The 13,470-nt window shown below is 41.3% G+C and overlaps 1 protein-coding gene across 1 annotated transcript; it reads left to right on the top strand.

Annotated features, from left to right (window-relative positions):
- Positions 1–379: 379 nt before the first annotated feature.
- Positions 380–874, top strand: LOC141632291 (uncharacterized). The gene has a single exon (XM_074444850.1). It carries the CDS (start codon positions 380–382, stop codon positions 872–874), a length of 495 nt encoding a protein of 164 aa, XP_074300951.1.
- The last annotated feature ends 12,596 nt before the right edge of the window (positions 875–13,470 follow it).

Genomic DNA, 13,470 nt, shown 5'->3' with positions numbered 1-13,470 from the left:
TCCGAACTCAAGCGGTTTCCTTTACATCTTGCTTGTCGTTGACTATGTCTCAAAGTGGGTGGAGGCGATCCCCACAAGACTTGATGATGCCAAAACCATGTCTAGCTTTATTCAAAGCTATATCTTCTCAAGATTTGGTTACCCTAAGGCCATAATAAGTGATCGAGACACGCATTTTTGCAATCGGGTTATTCAAGGATTATTGAAGAAATATGGAGTCCTCCACAAGGTCTCCACCGCTTATCACCCTCAAACTAACGGGCAAGCGGAAGTTTCTAATCGTGAGATCAAATGAATCCTTGAGAAGACTGTGAACTCGGACCGGAAGGATTGGAGCAAGTGGTTGGATGATGTATTATGGGCATACCGCACAACGTATATGACTCCTATTGGCATGTCTCCATATCGTCTCATATATGGGAAGACATGCCACCTACCGGTGGAAGTTGAACATAAAGCTTATTGGGCCATCAAATCTTTTAATCAAAGTGTAGATGAAGCAGAGTTGCATCGAAAGTTGCAAATTCAAGAGATGGAGGAACTCCGGTTGGATTCCTATGACAACGCCGCAATCTACAAGGAAAAAGCTAGGGTGTGGCATGACAAGATGACAGCTCGGAGGAGTTTCAAGGAAGGAGACAAGGTTCTTGTGTTTCAAAATCGGTTTAAGCTTTTTTCGGGGAAGTTGAGGTCCTGGTGGTTCGGTCTCTATATTGTGAAGAAAGTGCATCCACATGGAGCGGTGGATGTGGAGAATCCCAACTCGGGAAAGTTGATCAAATTGAATGGGCAACGAATCAAAGTTTACCATGAAGGGATGCAAGACCTTGAGGAAGAAGAAATTCAATTGGAGGACCCCATCTACCAAGATTAACCTTCAAGAAGCATTATGTCGAGCCATCGACATTAAACAACGGCAAAATTTGTAAATACTCTATCCCAATTTAATTGTTTTCTTAGTGTAGTTCATTTCCGTAATTTATTTCATTTCATGTTAATTTCGTTTTAAATAATTTAATTTGCAATGAAATTCAAGAGGCACTTGAGGTTTGGTAATGGTGTAGTGATTTGCACAGCCCTCTTGGAAGGCGTGCCCAAGAGGAGACGAGAGCCGAGTTTAATTTACAAGTTCATATGAAGAAGCCGAGAAAGGGGAACAATGGAAAAAGAGCAACAATTTGGCTAAGTATGGGAATTGGAATTAAAGGAATTGAGAGAAAAAAATGCGAGCTGCAGCGTAGCCTGCGCAAAGGGTCTGCGCAGGCAAGGGTAAAATTTGCGCAGCCTGTGCAGGTTTGCAATTTCGTTTCCTTTTCTTCACTTATTCCGTCATTCTTCCTCATTCTAATACTCTCCTTCGTCGACCAAAACCCCAAGAACTCCTCTCAATCACTTAAAAACGCACAAATCACCACACACCATCACCAAACTTGAAATCTTTCAACCAAATTCTTCACATAATTCAATTTGCTATCAAAAACACCATCAAAACACCAAATTTCTGAAAAATCCCCAAATTTCCCAAGAACCCTAACTTTTTCCAGGTGGATAGGGCGTGGGTTTATAGGCTGCTGGTGGTGGTCGGTCACTAAGGGGTTTTTACGCATTATCCATCCTTATTCAAGCAAGTTTGAGAAGTTTCAGGGAGGTATAGCAACTTTCCTCTACTTTCTTTGTTTGAAAATAGTTTAATCCGATTTACATTAGTTAGTTGGGTTAAATCCTTGCTTTTGTTGATTATTGTGGATTGTTGGTAAAAATTTTATGTTAAGGAAGGAACAATTCGACAAACACACCTTAAACAATCGAGTTCTTGCTTGTACACATAAGGTGTTTGTTGAATTGCCCCTTAGAAAATTTTTCAGTTTTTGGTTGTTTTAGTATCCTTTTGAACTTAATTTTGTGATAAAGAAAGATGGTGTTCGGAATTGGCAAAGGGAAATCGAAAAAGAGAGGTGAAGCCTCTAGTGCACCACCACCCCCACCCAAAGCTTTTCATGGAGACGAGGGTTTGCCCACACAATACAAAAACTACTTTAAAACCCTTGAGAGTAAACCCTTATACATTTCCAAATTCCTTCATCCCGGGACCTTGAGGGACATGGGAATTTACGATCAAACACTTGCTTTCCTAACCAAGGTGGGGCTTGAGCGTTACATTAACCTCCAACTTAACACATACCCCGCCTACACCTTGGAATTCCTCGCCACTTTACATACCACGGGGGAAGGGGAGAATGAAAGGGTAAACTTTCGGTTGTGTAAAGTGTGGCATTCTCTCACTTTTGAAAGGGTGAGGGAAATTTTGAGAATCTCTAGACCACCCTCCTCCGTTAACCCACAAGGAACCACGTTGAATGATATGTGGTGTGGCCTCACGGGAAAGCCTCCTCAAACTAACAATGACAAAAGCTCCGCCATTACAAAACCCCCCATCCGAATCATTACAAGGATGATCTCTTGTTTCTTCTTTTCCATGGGGGAGCCAACGAAACTCAATGATAGTGTGCGAGAGTGCATTTGGACGATGCTACCCGAGAGGGAGGGGGTACCGGATTCGGCAAGGCTCTCTGTGGTGAGTGCAACTAAGCATAAAGAGAAAAGAGGGAGCATCAATTGTGGGGGACTAGTCACCCTCTTTGTGGCAAATTTGGTTGGTAACATTCCCGAAGACCAACCTCTCTTATGGGGTAACAATTTATACAATGCCGCGGGGTTGGTTGAAACCCACATGATCAAAGTCTTGGATACGGTTCCTTGGAGTTGTTATTGGTTGGGAGAGGGAGATGTGCAACACATGAGGTTACCAAGAAATGCCCCTCTTCCAAGTGGGTTGAGGGCCCGAGACTTCTATTGCCTCGCCGAGGGAAACTTACCCAACCCACCACCACAAAGAGTAAGAAAGAGGTGAGCCGTGGAGCCATCCCAAAGTGCTCCACAAGTGGAAGAAAGAGAGGTTGAGTTTATTGAGGGGGGATTCCATGATACCCGCCACATTCCTTTACCCCACCGACCACCTCAAGATAACCCTATGTATGAAGTCGGGGGTTCCTCAAATCCCACCATGGAACCTTGACAACATCAAATGTTTCAGTATTTTGAAGATACCCGGGGGACCTTGGAAACAATTAGTGGGAGGGTTGAGAGCTCTCATACTTGGCAACAACAATATGGGCCAAGGTTGTAGAGCTTGGAACAATTTCAAAATGCCTTTGAGGAGCACAAGAGGTTGGGAGATGCGGCCGAATTGGACCAAACAAGAATGCTAAAGGGGATAGTCAAAAGGCAAGAGGAGTCTTACGCTTGGCAACAACAACAAGACAAGCAATGGGCGGATAACCAAGCTATGTGGCAAGCCCAAAATGAGTGGAGGGAACAAGTAAGTCAACAATTTGGGGTGCAAAATGAAAGGCACCACCAATACATTGAAGATTCCTACCACGACGCCCAAGCACAAGAGGATTCCTTTGGCCTCATTCGAAGCCTCTTTGACATGTCCCTACATCAAAATGAACCCCAATACCAACCCCCTATCAATGAACAAGAAGTGAATGAGGCCTATGAGAGGGCAAAGAGAGAAAGAGAAAGAAGAGAAAGAAGAAGAGGAAACCGATGGGCATATGAGCGAGGTGAAGGCTCGAGCCCCTCCAAAAACTAAGTTTGAAGATGGTTGGCACTCCTCCACATTGAGGACAATGTGTGATTTAAGTGTGGAGGAGTGAGTTGATTGTAAATCATGCACAAGTGTTCTTTTCAATGCAAGTTATCAAAAAAAAAATTATTTTGAAAATCCCGGCTAGGTGAAAACCCACAAGGGTGGGCACCTAAGGCAAGATTGGGAAGGTGGCCGAGGACGGAATGAAAACCCGAAAGGGCATTTCGGGTAAAATGAAGAAACGGGTTGCGAGCCACCATGAGAGGAAAGGAAAGCTAAGGTGAAAACCCGGAAGAGCACCCTAGGCAAAATGAGGGATTTTCAAACAAAAAAAAATCGAAAAATTGAAAAATGCAACACCAAAAAGATGGAGGTATAAGAAGGGAGCAATAAGGAGGATTTATGAATGAGGCTAGATTTAGGATTTAATTTCTTTTTGAGTCAAAGAAAATTGCTTCAAATTGGTGGTTTTTCATGTTGGCTACTAGGTTGTTGATCCTTGTTGGTGTTTGGCCAACTTAGTAGCATGACTTGCATTTGCTTGGAGTGATAAGGGGGTGATATAAGGGGAGTATGAATGGTTTGGAGGATTGTGTAGGTCACTTTGCTATCGCCTTGGGATAAGGCAAGAGTGACCATCTTTGCTTTGGAGTGATAAGTAGGGTGGTTGTGAATTGGATGAGTCGGAGTTGGAGGTGTGTTGTGTCTTGTTTGAGGGAGATATAAGGCGGGGAACGAGTGAAGAGTTTGTATCAACTTTGAGTCTAGATTTTCTTTTTGAAACCGGTGGATTTTTTTGAGAGGGAGATATAAGAAGGTTATAGTGAGGGAAGAGCGATCAATACTCCTACACTCTCTGGTAGACTTACGCAATTGCTTATTTCGGGTTTTGCTCGGGACTAGCAAAAGTCTAAGTGTGGGGGTGTTTGATAGTAGTGTTTTGTGTCGGTCTAAGAGGGTGATTTTATCACCCTCATGTCTTTTAATATGGGTCTTTAGGCTTCGTTATCCTAATGTTTGACACTTGGTTATGATTGGGTGACTTGTCCATTTTACCTCGGTTTTATACTTAACTTTGATGCACGGAACCTAAGGGTCGAGGAGAACCTTTCCACGGTCAAGACATGGCGCAAGCACCTCATATATGCCAAATATCGAGCTGGGAGAAGTGAAGAGTGAAGATGAGAAGAATTGAGAACAATTGAAGAGGTCAAGAATCAAGGAAATAAGAATTGTAAATGCGAGCTTAGGCGCAGCTACGCAGTGAGGTCTTGCACTGCGCCCGATCACAGCAAGCAAGAGTACTTTTAGCGCAAACTGCTGCACACTGCTGTTTTACGGGACTTTCTAATCCGCATTTGGGATTCTTAAGTAAGGATCTTTTTAGGTTTTCGTGAAGCCATATATATACCCAAGATTTGAAGACTTCAAGTACATCTTAGAACATCATATCATCTCATCTAATCTCATAATTTAGGGTTTGAATCTTGTAACAATTAAGAACACTTTTTCATACAAGTTGTAATCTTTCTTTGTTATTTGGGTTTGATGAAGACTATGGAAGGCTAATCTTCCACTACTTGGTGTAATCCATTTCAAACTTTCATCTTTATCATTGTATTGACTCTTTAATCTTTACTCTTTCATTTATTTCAATTTCTATGTTTGAATGTCATGATGAATGTTTTGTTGTGAGAAATGATCACTCTTGCCCCTATAACACTCATCTATTGCTTGAATGTTCAAAGTTTCTTACTTTTGTGATGTTTGGTTTAAGCAACTCATATTGTTGTTATCTTAGTTTAAAGTATCAACCTTTGTGAGTAGAAATTGAATATGTCATTGGATTTGTTGGCTTAGACATATTCTTGTGATATTCCATTTACTTTCCTCTTGGTTTTGCTCTTCATGCTCTTATCTACAATTCATACATGGTTTAATGTTAGAATTTGTAGTTTAAGTAGGATTATCATTGTTGGCTTAGATAGTGGTAATCATTTGCTTGAGGTTTGTTGTTGGATAAATGAATTTAGAGAGAAAAGAGTCATACTTTGAGAAAGGGTGGAACTTGTAGGATTATGCCAAGTTTCCTCTCATATTATTGTTGTTTGCATATCAAGTGTTTGTTGGTTTGATTCTTAGGAAAGTTTGCATCTTTAGTTTTGTTATGCTTGTTTCCAATCAAATGCATTTCTCCATTTATGTCACCACTTGTTTACCATTGTTCATAACCATTGTTTGTTAATAAACTTAGTTAGTAACTCTCAATTGTGGTTAGAGTCTTAATTAGCTAATAGAAGCCTAATTAGTTACCACATAGTTTACAATTCAAGCTTTAGTCTTAATCCCGTCTCTTGGGTTCGACCCTTACTTCCCTTTACTACTATTCTTAATTGCATAGTGTAGAGTCAAGTTTGGTTTTATAAATTGTTAATTTGATAGTTAATTCTAGTTTTTACGACACCTAGTATTTAGCTAGTCATTTACCCCACCTGTATCTTTGGCAGTCTAATCAATCCGAACTGTTCTACAGTGCCCAAACCCAGTAATTGCTATGCATGTCTATCTAACATTTTCCGTACTGTAGTTATTTAATCTATAAAATCTTTTATACACGTTACAAATTAAATGCAAATCAATGTAGTTAGGGTGAAACATTGCAGATGATATTGTGACTCTTTATTCGACCTAGGATCAGTTGAGGTTCGGTGATATTGTGACTCTTTATTCGGCCCAGGATCAGTTGAGGTTCGGTCTATTCAAATTTTCTAATTATGCGCATTGGTCAACTGTTTTAGCAGTCTCTACAGTTTGATGTACAACTGCACACGTTCGCCGGTTTTATAGTAGGGCTTGCTGGATGATTGTTCCTGGTTTTGTGTGATAGATGAACCAACTCAACCAGAACCTTAAGGTTATAGTTGATACCCAACTATTATAAATATTCTTATTACGCTCTCTCACTCAAATGCCCATTGGGCTTGAAGAGTGGTTAGTTGTGCACCGGCTCCCCCGTACCGTGTGCTGAAATTCCACTTCGATTTTTGAGGAGTTTTGAGGTTGCTAGGATTCGAACCCGTGACCTATGGTCACACTGGCTCTGATACCATGATAAATGAACCAACTCAACCAGAACCTTAAGGTTATGGTTGAGACCCAACTATTATAAATATTCCTATTATTGTGAGCTATTGGCTACACTTCTTTTACCAGTCCTATGTCTTCTAAATTCCGTGGCAGGATTAAGTTTGTTAATTCCACCTGCAGTGTTTATCAATAATTAGTTAGATTTGGTCTGCGATTTGGAAACGAACAGAGTGATTGCAACGCATGACTATTCTACTTTTTTTGAGTGTACTGATATGTAATGTGTAAACTGGCTGGCTAATTACACATGGGCTTTGCACCTGTTCCATGCTTAAGGCTACTAGCAAGCCCTATTTTCACTCCTAATCCCGAGTTGGGTTATACAACCCTGTTATCACTCCAAATCAAGATATGAGTACCCAAAAGCACCTAGTATGAATTAGGTACATACCGGCTTTATCGGAAAGGTCCATTGGCAAGTCACCACGTTTCCAGAGTACCACAAATTTTTTTTTCTAGCGCACCATTAAGCAATAGCTACCAACACGTGTAGTCAAAATCTGCAATTTTCTCTCAAATATAAGCACCATGAAATTTCCTTGTTTAAATGGACAATGTTAGCACAATTGTTTATTGGGCAACCAACCCATAACTAATAATAGGGTTGAGCAAAAAATCCGATTATCCAAACTGATCCGATATTCGATCCGAATCCGATCCGAATTTTTGGATATCTGATCCGAAAGTTAAGTTTGGTTTGGAAATCTGATCCGAAATCTTTGGTTTGGTTTGGACATGGATATTAGAATTAAAACATTTGGATATCCGATCTGATCCGAAACTATAGTTTTCTATAATTTCGAGAAAATAAAATTTTATTTGATACAACAACTTAATTAATGTTTAAAATATTAGAGAAATATCTAGGTGATACTTAAATTTTATAGCGAGAACATTGGAATAACAATACGAAAGAAAATAATCAAGTAAAACTATGAATATAATCGTGTTTCAAACATAATTTTAAAATAAATTCAAAAGTATGGATATCTGATGGATATCCGCATCCGATCCAATTATTTTGGAATACCCGAACATTGGATATCCGAGACATTTGGTTTGGATATTGGATATCTAACTTCAGGATTTCTAATATGGATATCCGATCCAAACTAGCACTTTGGATCAAATACCCGATCCGTACTCTGCCGTAACTAATAACCCTCTGGCACGGCAAATATTAGTTGGCACCTATAGGGGTTATCTGAAACCTATTATGAACATGTATAGTGCATCTCCGACCCCAATTATATTTAATCTTTATGGGGAAACATCTAATCAATGTAGTTACAACTTCAGTAGATAACTAATCACAGACCTAACTTAGATTTGTTTCAATGCAAGTCATTTTCAATTCTGTTGTATGCCTTTCCCACCTGTTAATTTAATGTAAGTGTCCAACGCGATTAAATCTCAAAGCAAACGACCCTATGTCATGCTTTCAAAAAAAATAATTACACCTGCAGCTACTGCGTTCCAAAACAGCATTGAAATCTATATCCCAGTTTTCAGTGGAGGTCATGAACAAATGAATCTGTTAAGCGGATTGTATTGGGAAATATCCCATACTATTAGGAAATATTGTTAGTCATATAATATTTGTTATTCATCCCGATATTCTTTCCTTATGTTGCGAGATTACGATTCCGTTTGTAATCCTATTTAAGCCGTATTAGGCACAGTAATACAATCAACCTTTCCCTCTACTCTCTTAACATGGTATCAGAGATTACGATCCTTCAAAACCTAACCTAAAAAAAAAAACAAAAACGACAAAACGAAAATCCTCAAATTTCTTCCAATGACTGGGAACGACATTCCAACGCCTGAATTTCCAAGAATTGATCCTTCAAGTCCCTATTATCTTGGATCACACGATGGTCCAGGAGCCAAAATCTCAAACATTACCCTTCGTCGTGACAATTACGATGATTGGAAACAATCGATGAAGATGTCTTTGAAATCCCGTCGCAAATTCGGATTTGTGGATGGCACAATCAAGAAACCCACCGCAAAATTTGATTTGGAGAATTGGGAAGTTGTCCACTGTACACTTGTACAATGGATCCGTAACACGATTGATACGTCCTTGCTTGAAGCCGTTTCATATGTTGATGATGCCTCTGTTCTTTGGGCCGAATTGGAGTCTCAATTCGTTGTCGTCGACGGCACCAAAATCCATGGCTTGAAAACGCAGTTGCATAACTGTAAACAAACGAAAGGTATGTCCGTTACCTCTTATTACGTAAAATTAAAATCTTTATGGGATGCTTTAATTGTACATGAGCCGCCGTTCTCGTGTAAATGCAACAAGTGCGAATGTGATATCAACAAAGATGCTATCAGGCGTCTAGATAATGAGAGGCTACACCAATTCTTTATGGGCCTCGATTCGACCTTATACGGTAATATCCGCTCTCAACAATTTCAGCTTGACCCCCTACCCACTTTGAATCGTGCGTATAACCTTGTCCTGCAAGAGGAACGTCTTCGTTCCGAGGCTGTTCCTGATGTGTCGGATGTTAGTGCTTTCGCACTTTCCTTTGCCAATTCGACTGTGGATTGGCGAGTCCTGCGTGATAAAGAATGGGCTAATCGTCACCCATTATTTTGCTCTCACTGTGACACGCGAGGACATGAGATTGTCACCTGTTTTTTTAAGACTAATAGGTTTCCGGACTGGTGGGGAGACGGACCCCGTACTCTTGCCGAATATCGCCGTTATAGGATGGCACACTTAGGGAGCTCGCGTGGTAGCACTGTCACGGGTTCAGGCTCGTCTAGTTCCGGGGCAAGCGCTTCAAAGGATGGCGGTGTCCCAGTTCGTGCCAATGCTATGCTAGATCCCACGGCTCATTCTCTTCTTGCTTCCGATCGTCTAAGCGGTATATGCAATTGGATTCTTGACACCGGTGCTTCCAATCATGTGACGGGAAATCTGTCCTGTTTGGAAGACCGAAAAACTATCAGTGGCAGGCCGGTTTGTCTACCAAACGGACAACAAGTCATCGCCACAATGATTGGATCGGTTTTTATTAATACATCGCTATCTCTTCATGATGTTCTTTATATACCCACTTTACAGTGCAATTTGATTTCCGTTTTGCAGCTTACCTCGGGCACTAATCTCTGTTTTGAATTTGCTAATTCCTCTTGTCTTATTCAGGACCGTTCCTTGAGGACGACGATTGGAGCCGGTGAGTTACGGGATGGACTATATTGGATTTGTGCGGGGACAAAGCCTACGGTGGTGCATAATGTGACGCAACAAGGTACTTTTGATCTTTGGCACCGGCGTCTTGGTCATCCGTCGGATAAAGTAGTCAAGATTATTCCTCCTCTTAGTCATTTAAATTGCAATAAGGACTTGGTTTGTGATATTTGCCATTATGCAAAACAGCATCGTCACAGTTTTAATTCCAATAATAAGCATGCTTCGGATTTATTTGAATTGATACATTGTGATTTGTGGGGATCTTATCGCACTCCTTCATTGTATGGTGCACGGTATTTTTTGACTATTGTTGACGATTATTCACGAGCTACATGGGTTTATTTATTGCTCGATAAAACAGAAGTAACCGACATGTTTATGAGCTTTATTAATATGGTTGCCAATCAATTTTCAAAAACAATCAAAACTGTCCGTAGCGACAACGGGACGGAATTTAATTGTGTCGCCGCCTATTTCTTTTCTCAAGGCATTAAATTTGAAACATCTTGTGTCGGCACGCCTCAACAAAATGGGCGTGTCGAACGTAAGCATCAGCATATTCTAAATGTTGCACGTGCCCTCCGCTTTCAAGGTAACCTTCCCACATCTTTTTGTGGAGAATGTGTCCTATCGGCTGCCTATTTAATTAATCGGACTCCGTCCTCGTTACTAAATGGCAAGACTCCCTTTGAATATTTATTTGGAGAGCCACCATCATACACGAATCTCCATGTTTTTGGTTGTTTGTGCTTCGCCCATAATCAACACACTAAAGAAGACAAATTCGCTAAACGGGGACGTAAGTGTATTTTTGTGGGTTACCCATCTAACAAAAAGGGATGGAAACTCTATGATCTCGAAGCCCAATCCTTTTTCGTCTCCCGTGATGTTGACTTTCATGAAAACCATTTTTCATTCTCCACTGATGATGGGCCGGCTACTATAATACCGCCTCCTGACTGTGATCCGCCTCAATCCGACGAACCCTTTAATGGGTCATTTACCCCTGACCCGGCTTCATCACCGTCAACTGATGTGTCGGGTACTTTGCCCAATACCGAGTCTGGCACCGTAGGAACCCACATTGATGATGCTGCTGCCAATGACACTCCCGCAGGCACACAGTTCTCGGCCAGCCCTGACATGAGCACTGAAACAGAGGTCATGGGCAGGGGTCATCGAATTCGGTTCCCAAATTCACGGCTCAGTGGCTACGTTCTCGACACAACGCACAGTCCATCTCTGTCCCCTACTCCACCGGGCTCTCCTACATCGTCCTCAGGTACGCAATATCAATTAGCAAATTTTCTTAATTGTAATTTATTTTCGGATAAGCACCGTAACTTCCTGGCAGCCATGACTATGGGCATTGAACCTCCATCCTTCAAAGATGCTATCCGTGATCCTGGATGGTGTGAAGCTATGAAACTCGAAATTGATGCACTTGAAAGAAATGAGACATGGGAGCTAGCTGATCTTCCGTCTGATAAAAAGGCACTTGGTTGTCGCTGGATTTATAAAATCAAATATAAGTCTGATGGGTCCGTCGAACGACTGAAAGCTCGCCTTGTAGTCTTTGGAAACCATCAAAAAGAAGGGTTAGATTACGGTGAGACCTTCGCTCCTGTTGTTAAAATGGTCACTGTTCGCACTTTCTTAGCCGTTGCAGCTATCAATCAATGGGAACTCCATCAAATGGATGTGCATAATGCTTTCTTGCACGGTGACTTGGAAGAGGAAGTTTACATGAAAATTCCTCCGGGTTTCAGCCGTGGCAAAGAAGGAAAAGTTTGTCGCTTGAGGAAGTCGTTATATGGGCTTCGACAAGCTCCTCGTTGTTGGTTTGCCAAGCTAACAACGACCCTCAAAGCATATGGATTTCAACAATCTCATTCCGATTATTCACTTTTCTCTTACTCGCACGACCAGGTTCAGCTCTTTATTCTTATTTATGTTGATGATCTGGTCATTGCGGGAAATAATTCTTCCGCTGTCGCAAAATTTAAATCATATTTAGGCCAATGCTTTCATATGAAGGATTTGGGACCCCTCAAATATTTTTTGGGTCTCGAAATCTCACGGAGTTCGGAGGGAATTTATGTTACTCAACGGAAATACGCACTTGACATAATTTCCGAGGTTGGTTTGTTAGGCTGCAAGCCAGTTACTACTCCTATAGAGCAACACCACAAGCTCGGTGACGCCACTGGCCGATTCCTCGCGAATATCGAGTCTTATCGACGTCTTGTTGGACGCCTCGTTTACCTCTCAGTAACGCGCCCGGATTTGTCCTATGCGGTCTATATTCTCTCTCGCTTCCTTCATCAACCGCGCGAGGAGCATATGTCGGCGGCATTACAGGTTGTCAGGTACCTTAAAGGGAGTCCGGGTCAAGGAATTTTACTTCGCGCAAATAGCGATTTAACCATTAATGGTTGGTGTGATTCTGATTATGGTGGATGTCCCACTTCGAGGCGCTTTGTGTCCGGCTGGTTCATTTTCTTAGGCGGGTCCCCAGTATCGTGGAAACAAAAAAAGCAAACCACGGTCTCGTTATCCTCAGCTGAAGCGGAATATCGTTTCATGGCCAATCTTGTTTGTGAATTGAAATGGTTGAAAGGTCTGCTTCTAAATTTCGACATCAACATTTGCAATCCCATGAAGGTTTTTTCCGATAGCAAGTCCGCAGTTGATCTTGCTCACAACCCTGCCTTTCACGAGCGCACTAAGCACATTGAAATTGATTGTCATTTCATTCGGGATGCTATTATTGAGGGCTTGATTACTACGGCTCATGTGTCTACTACGTCCCAATTAGCTGACATTTTCACCAAAGCCTTGGGTACCCCAGAGTTTCTTACTCTTCTTCGCAAGCTAGGCGTTCTCGACCTTCACGCTCCAGCTTGAGAGGGGGGGGGGGGGGGAGAGGGGTATTGGGAAATATCCCATACTATTAGGAAATATTGTTAGTCATATAATATTTGTTATTCATCCCGATATTCTTGCCTTATGTTGCGAGATTATGATTCCGTTTGTAATCCTATTTAAGCCGTATTAGGCACAGTAATACAATCAACCTTTCCCTCTACTCTCTTAACAGATTGGCAAACAATTTTCAATGTGAGTATGCCCAAAGCGGGGTGTACAATTAGGTATTTTATTCTTAAACACACACTCAAATGCAATAGCCAAATAGGCGTAATTTACAGCCGATTACTGCAACATGGCCAATTAGTTTGAGAAGCATGAACCTAAATTTCAGAGCATTATTCAAAGCACGCATTTTTTTTTTTTGGGTTTTTCTACATGGTAACCCTGTGTTTTTATGAATTCTACCCGGTAACCCTTCGTTTTTCCACCACCCACATGGTAACCCTGAGCTTATAAAAAAAATTATTCGTGACCCTCAACTTTTATTCCGTTAAAATACTCGGTTAGTTTGCATGTTTATTGG

The sequence above is a fragment of the Silene latifolia genome, chromosome Y (assembly GCF_048544455.1).
Source record: "Silene latifolia isolate original U9 population chromosome Y, ASM4854445v1, whole genome shotgun sequence".
NCBI lineage: Eukaryota > Viridiplantae > Streptophyta > Magnoliopsida > Caryophyllales > Caryophyllaceae > Silene > Silene latifolia.
This window is presented reverse-complemented; position numbering and strand designations above follow the sequence as displayed.

Excerpts from the sequence above, each read along its gene's own strand:
- LOC141632291 (XM_074444850.1), top strand. The coding sequence starts at position 380 with ATGACTCCTATTGGCATGTCTCCATATCGTCTCATATATGGGAAGACA.